Genomic DNA, 7,080 nt, shown 5'->3' with positions numbered 1-7,080 from the left:
TTCCGTGCGGGGATGCTGCTGGGCGCCGCCATGGCGGTCGTGGCGCTGCCGGTGGCGCGGTGGCGGTGATGATGGCGCTGCCGGTGGCGGAGTGGCAGGGCCGCACCTCCCGGCTCTGGGCCGCGCTGGACCCGGCGCTGCGGGAGCGGCTGGCGGCGGCTTCGCTTCAGGACGCGGTGCGGCTGGGTTGCGACCTGCTCCGGTGAGCCGTGGGCGGGGCGGGTCCGGCGCAGGGCGACGAGGGGGATTGGGGGACTGGAGCATCTCTCTTAATGTGTATAAATGAAGGGATGAACCGGGCTCTGCTTGGTGGAACCGAGCAATAGGACACGAGGCAACGGGCGGAAACTGATGCCGAGGAAATTCCACCTGGATAAAATTCCACCTTTCTACCTGACAGGAGGTTGGAGGTCGGCCTCTTCCCCCAGGCAGCTGGTAGGAGGACAAGAAGACATAGTCTTAAGCTTCTCTTGGGAAGGTTTAGGTTGGGCATTAGTAAGGATTTCTTCGCAGAAAGGGTGATTAAACGCTGGGATGGGCTGCCCAGGGAGGTGGTGAAGTCGTGGTCCCTGGAGGTGCTTAAGGAAAGGTTGGACATGGCATTCAGTGCCGTGATCTGGTTGGCAAACTGGGAGTCGGTCACAGGCTGGACTCGATGATCTCAGAGGTCTTTTCCAGCCTAATTGATCCTGTGGCTCTGTGAATATGAGGAAAAACTTCTTCCCTGTGCAGTGACCATGCACGGGCACAGATTGAGAGTGTGGAATCTCCCTCACTGGAGACATTCCAGAACCCTCTGGACACCATCCTGTGCCACGTGCTCTGGGATCGTCCTGCTTGAGCAGGGAGATGGGACCAGATGATTCCAAACTGATCCTTTGGTTCTGACCCTGTATCCCACAGGACCGAGGAGGAGGAGGAGGCAGCCCTGGTGCAGTTGTGCCACCAGGCACCCACGGGCAAGGAGCCAGAGGCCGCGAGCTGGTACCGGGAGCAGGGAAACCGGGAATTCAAACAGGGCCGCTACCAGGCTGCCCTGAGGCTCTACTCTAAGGTAGGTGTGGGATGAGGGGGTCCTACAAAACCTCACAGCCAAAGGGATCCTGTGAGGGGATCCCCGAGAGGGGATCCTGCAGCCCCTCATGGTTGAAGGGCTCCTGTGAGGGGCAAGGAGCAGCTCCCATGGGGGGCTCCCCAAAGAGGACACCCTGCAGGTCCTGCTGAGAGGGTCCTGTGAGGGGTCCCCCGAGGCAGCAGCAGTTCTCTGGTCTCTGCAGGCAGCATCACACGAGCCCCCTGGGAGCCCCGAGGTGTCCGTGTGCTTTGCCAACCGCTCCGCCGCCCTCCTCCACCTGGGGCACTTTGAGGTAAGTGGGCAGCACCCACCCCACAAGGTCCTGGGTGCCCCTGAGGTATTTGATTGTTAGAACAAGAGACAGCAGATCAGCTGTGCTTCCCAAGCTGTGCTTAAAGTATCCATAACTCAACTTTCTGAAGGGCTCCTACTTTGCTTCTGTGTCAGGATGCTTTATTTGGGCAGCAGCTTGGTTATGCACATGGAATTTGCTGATTAACACACAGAATGCTTACATGAGACTTGTCTTAGGTGGAATGAAAGACCATGAGCTGGGTTTCAAGCCCACTTAAAAGAGCTTGTCCTTTTTCCTAGGTTTGTTTGGAAGATATTGCCAGGGCTGAAAGCCATGGCTATCCAGACAGGCTGCTGCCCAAGGTCCTGCTGCGGAAAGCTGAGTGTCTGCTGTGCCTGGGGAGGTTACAGGATGCACAGGATATCCTCAGAGTGCTGGAGAGTAAAATTGCTCTAGATAGGGTCATGACTACACACCTGACACGGCTAAAAAAGTTAAGTCAGCTGAAGGTTAAGTTACGTGAGAAAGAGAGGTGTCCAGAGCCTGCACGAGAAGCACGTGGTGGCATTCAAGGGAAGTCAGAGATCTGGGAAGAGAACAACAATATTTCAGGTGCATCTTCATCTTTGAGCTTGAGTTTTGATGCAGAGAGAGGACGTCACTTGGTGGCCTCCCAGGACATCGTGCCAGGACAGAGCCTGTTAAAAGAGGAGGCCTTTGTGAGTGTGCTCTGCCCTGGGGAGAGCCTTCCTCTGCAGGGTGGCGAGGCAGCGTGGGACACTGGAGCCACTAACGCAGATCTTTACTGCCACCGCTGTCTGAGGCAGCTCCTGGCCTCGGTGCCTTGCCAGGGCTGCAGTTATGCCAAGTACTGCAGCCAGGACTGTGCAGACGTGGCGTGGCAGCAGTACCACAGGACTGAGTGTTCCCTGGGAGCGCTGCTCCTCACACTGGGGGTCTTCTGCCATGTGGCCTTGAGGACTGTCCTGCTGGCAGGATTTGCAGAGGTTAGCAGGCTGGTGGGGTGCTCCCACAGTGGGGACAAGGACCTTCAGAGCCCTGAGGCAAGATGCAAACCTCTCAGTGAGGCACCAGATGCAGGAGCTGGTACCAGAGGTATCCCTGGTTGTGACAGCAATGGTCGGTACCAGAGTTCTTACCAAGCTCTGTTCCACCTTTTGCCCCACACTGAGCAGCACAGTGCTGAGCACAAGTTCCTCTGCACACTCAGTGTGGTAGCTATATGCAAACAGCTGCAAGCAGCTGGCCTGGAGGCTGCTGTGTTGAATCAGGAGTCACATCAGCAGTGGTCCAAACCAAAGACCTGTGAAAAAACCTCAGATGAATTGTCCCCAGAGCTGAAGACTGTGGCAGAAGCAATGCTGAGGCATGTGTTGCAGCTGCAGTGTAATGCACAAGCAATCACTGTAATGCAGGAGCTGGGTAAGATAAAAACTTTTTAGCCCTACTGTGTTGTCATGGAATGGTTGGGGTTGGAAGGGACCCCTGGAGATCATTCAGTCCAAATCCCCTGCCCAGGCATGGCCACCTGGAGCAGGTGACACAGGGACACATCCAGGTGGGTTTGGAATGTCTCCAGACCTCCCTGGGCAGCCTGTTCCAGTGCTCTGCCACCCTCAGTGGAAAGAAGTTCTTCCTCATGTTGAGGTGGAACTTCTTGTGGTTTGATTTATGGCCATTACTCCTCATCCTGGCACCACAGAAAAGAGTCCAGCACATTCTCTGACACCTGTATTTGTATATGTAGTGATGAGATCCTCTCTCAGTTTTTCTCCAGACTAACCAGGGTCATCTCCCTCAGTCTCTCCTCATAAGAGAGATGCTCCAGACCCCTCATCATCTCTGTGGCCTCCACTGGATCTCTCCAGTAGCTCCTCTTTCTTGTACTGAGGAGCCCAGGACTGTCCTGTCCTTGCTCATCTTCCTTGTGTGAAGTGAAGAGATGGAATTATCAGCTGTAGAAAGCTCCCAGTGCAGATGGAAATGGCTTGTTTAAAATTTAATGGCCTGTCCCATGCTGTCCTGTTCCTTGGTGCACATTCAGAGTGTGCTTAGCTATTATTTATTGTAGCAATATACCAAGAGTCTTTCTGCTGCTGCCTGCGCTCGGTCACGGTGCTCACTGCAGAAATTGTGTGAGTTTGTGAGCATTCAATCTCAACCTGCTTGCTTTTCCTCTGTCTTCAGGGCCTGGAGATGGGGCTGTTGTAAATAAGAAGCCTGTGAGGCTGGCAACAGCCTTCTTCCCTGTCCTCAGCCTCCTGAACCACTCGTGCTGCCCCAACACCAGCGTGTCATTCAGTGGGACAGCTGCCACTGTCAGGGCATCACAGCCAATCCCAAGAGGCCAAGAGGTTTTGCATTGCTATGGTAAGCATTAACTCTGTGTTTGTCTCAAGGCACAGACATCATTGACCTCCTCATCATGCTGATGGCTATTTATATCATAATTCTCATACAGTTGTCATCTAATGTTGCCAGAGTCTTCGTTTAACAGCCTTGATCAATGCAGCATTTCCTCTCTTGAGCCCACTGTTAGATTTTCAGCCTCCAGTTATGTCCTCTCCAAAATATACCTGGTCTCAATTGTAACAAAAATCCATTTATCCTGATATTTAGAACTGTACCTGCTGAGAGATCTTTACCCTTGCCATGCTTTGCAGGGCCTCACCAGTGTAGGATGAGGGTTGCTGAGAGACAACAGCTTCTCAGTCAGTATTTCTTTGAGTGTCGCTGCCGGGCATGCCTCGAGGAGCTGGAGTCTGGTGTCAAGAGCTTGGTGCCCATCAGAAATTCATTCTGCTGTCCCAAGTGCCAGGCTCAAATGCAGGTAAATTCTCCATAGTAATGATTGTGCAGCTTACTGGGGTGTGTAAGATTTAGGTCTGGGAGAGCCAAGAGTTGAAGACCTCAGTTTGATCCCTGCTCAAAAGCCAAAAGCCCTTGTCGAATCAAGACAGTGTCTCACTGGTCCTTCTAAAATCAAATAAGCTGATTTTTAAAAAGTTTACAAAAAATTAACAAAAATCACTTTGTTTAATGAGTACAGCTGAGAAACAATTTAGCATCTCTATAACACACCTAATGCAGATGGAGAGTAAGCTTTGAGCTGAAGATGAGCAGGAATGATCACAGGGGTGATTTCCTCAGGGAGAAGAGGACACACTTTGTTGTTCAAACGAAGCTTGTGCAACTTCAGCCAGCAGAGAGAACCTGTCTTGCCGTTTACAGGACCTTCAGCAACAAATCAAGAAAGCTTTAGACCTGCTGAGAGTCGGGAAGGCTGGTAAGGCTCAGCTTTGTGCCCTGAGGTCAGGAGCTGAGGAGCCCAGGTCGGGACAGGAACCATGAGATGGCACTGTTGCTCATGCCATTGGGGTCCTGTGACATGTGGCCTGGTGTCCCTGGGGACTTCAGCTTTAGATTGTTTTATACCCCCTGATCAGGGTGTTAATCTAAGTCACATATTGTTCCATAGTAAAGTAATTAAATAAAAAGAAATCAGGGAAACATTAGAGTTGGACATTTCCAGGTCTTGTTTTCCTGGAGGGAGCTGGGTCAACCTCAACCCTGGGGTAGAATAAGGAGAGGTGCAGATGAAGTCAGCACTGAATCCTAACCAAATCCCAGTCAGCTGTGTAACATGCAAAGATGAGGTTGGATTGATTTTATTTCATGGACCATGGAAAACTGGAGACAGGGTGAATTTTATAACCTTTTTTTTTTAATATAGATCAGGCTATCAAAATGCTCCTGAAGTGTCAGATGGATGCTGGAAACTTCTTGTCTCCAGAGCATTTGCTGATGGGAGAGATGGAGGATCATCTGGCACAGGTCTATGCTACTCTTGGTATGGCATTGTCCTCTCACTATCCCACGTTTTCTGAACTTTGAATTTAACATGACTAGTGTTTTCTTGGACTGGCCCTTCCATTTTTTTCCCTAGTTTTGTCAGCAGGGCTCTCAGAAAGACCAAACCTGTGTTCCCAGCAGCCAGTGAATGATACTGTGCTCTCATGTTCTTTTAGATTCCCTGTCCTGGTTCTGTGGACAGAGTGCATCACATTTGGAATAATTCTGTCAGATTCTTTGGGTGGCAGTAGCTCTAGGAAGTATTTGTTCATTTCTCATTGTTTTGTTTTGTTTTGTTTTCCATCAGGGAAGTGGCAGGAAGCAGCCAGACACCTGAAGAAGAGTATTGAGATTGTGGAAATGCACCATGGGCCATCAAGTGTAGAAACAGGCCATGAACTTTTCAAGCTGGCACAAATCCTCTTCAATGGGTGAGTTTGGTTTCATCCTCTGTCCCTGCCCTGCACCACTCCTGTGTCTGACACAATATCAAGGCAGGTGGCCCTTGGCACCTTGAGGGTGTTTCACAGGACACAGGATGCCTGGCACAGGTACTCTCTTTGGAATCTGTTTCTCTGCTTTGTGCCTATCTTTTTCTTCTCCCTGGCTCAATTTATTCCCTGTCCAATTGTTTTATTCTGTCAACTCATCACCCTTGGTGTTCATACCTCAGTTGTATAACGTTGCTGACATCTTCTCAAAGGAGGGAATGAAATCCTCTTGCTTTATTGGCAAGGAAATCCCCTGACTGCTTCTGAAAATCTCCTCACAACAACTCCCTTTAACCAAATTAATTTTAGCAGGAGCTGCAGTGTTGAAGTAGTGATATACTCAAAGATAATGTTTTCAGGTTTTGTGTATCTCCTCACCTTTCCCTCCCCCTCATCCTCCTTTTGCAGCTGAAGCAGACACAGTTTTCCTGCTGCTGGAAGGCAGGGGAGGGTGGGATCTGTAGCCATGAGCAGGTTTAGGTTTTTGTTAGGGAGGGCTTAAAGGTTGTGTAAGTCAAGAAGCTGAATTAAGTATTTTGCATGCTCTGTTCTTATTATCTTCCTATTTCAGATTTGCAGTTTCTGAAGCTCTGAGCACGATTCAAAGAGCAGAGGGGATTTTGTCAGTGCACTTCGGTCCTCAGAGTGCTCAGATCCAGGAGCTACAAGAGATGAAGGCCTGTCTGTCAGAGCTTCCCAGAAACATCCTTCAGAGGACTTAATTTCCCTGTCAAAGGAAGCTGCAATGTCATCTTTCATCAAAGCTAAGTGTCATGTGGTAAGGTAGTCATGTAGTACAAGCTGGAAAATCATGTGTAACAGCAACTTGAATGAAGTTTTGAAATGCTCTTTAGTGAGCCTGTTGTAAATAAAATGACCAATTCTAACGTGAGAGGTCTGTGTGTGGTATGGTGGGAACAGAGGCTGTTGTATAAGTTCTGTGTGTGGGTTGGAAGCAAATGTTTGAGTTGCTTTTGTGTGAGATGTGACTCTCCCCTGTGTGGTACCCTGAGCATTATGAACATACAGTCATCCAGAGCACGCTGCCTTCTATTTTTGATACTGTGAGGCACTTTCCTGCTTGCCAGTGTCAGATGGAAATGGTTGAAAGGGGTGAGGCAACAGCCTGGGAAGTGCAAACTTACAATCTATAAAAGGGGCCACTGCAGAGCTTGGAGGGCTCCAGCACAGGTCTGTCAGTGATGAGGGATTCAGTTTCAAGGCTGGAAAACAGGATGGGGGACAATGCAGCATACACCAGATAATGCTTGCTTTCAGCACACAGAACTGCATTCCTCCTCTGGGGAAATTGGGAGTGAAGGCACAGGATGTAGGCAGACAACCTT

The 7,080-nt window shown here is 50.1% G+C and overlaps 1 protein-coding gene across 1 annotated transcript; it reads left to right on the top strand.

Moving 5' to 3' along the window:
* Positions 1 to 5: 5 nt before the first annotated feature.
* SMYD4 (SET and MYND domain containing 4) lies at positions 6 to 6,621 on the top strand. The gene is made up of 10 exons (XM_069033541.1): positions 6 to 202; positions 904 to 1,054; positions 1,278 to 1,367; positions 1,670 to 2,813; positions 3,579 to 3,761; positions 4,055 to 4,221; positions 4,542 to 4,677; positions 5,125 to 5,241; positions 5,551 to 5,674; positions 6,306 to 6,621. The coding sequence occupies exons 1-10, from the start codon at positions 69 to 71 to the stop codon at positions 6,454 to 6,456; spliced, it is 2,397 nt and encodes a 798-aa protein (XP_068889642.1). The 5' UTR covers positions 6 to 68; the 3' UTR covers positions 6,457 to 6,621.
* The last annotated feature ends 459 nt before the right edge of the window (positions 6,622 to 7,080 follow it).

The sequence above is a fragment of the Aphelocoma coerulescens genome, chromosome 19, assembly GCF_041296385.1.
Source record: "Aphelocoma coerulescens isolate FSJ_1873_10779 chromosome 19, UR_Acoe_1.0, whole genome shotgun sequence".
NCBI classification, from domain to species: Eukaryota; Metazoa; Chordata; class Aves; order Passeriformes; family Corvidae; genus Aphelocoma; species Aphelocoma coerulescens.
Note: the sequence above shows the minus strand (reverse complement) of the source record. Positions and strands in the feature narration are given on the sequence as shown.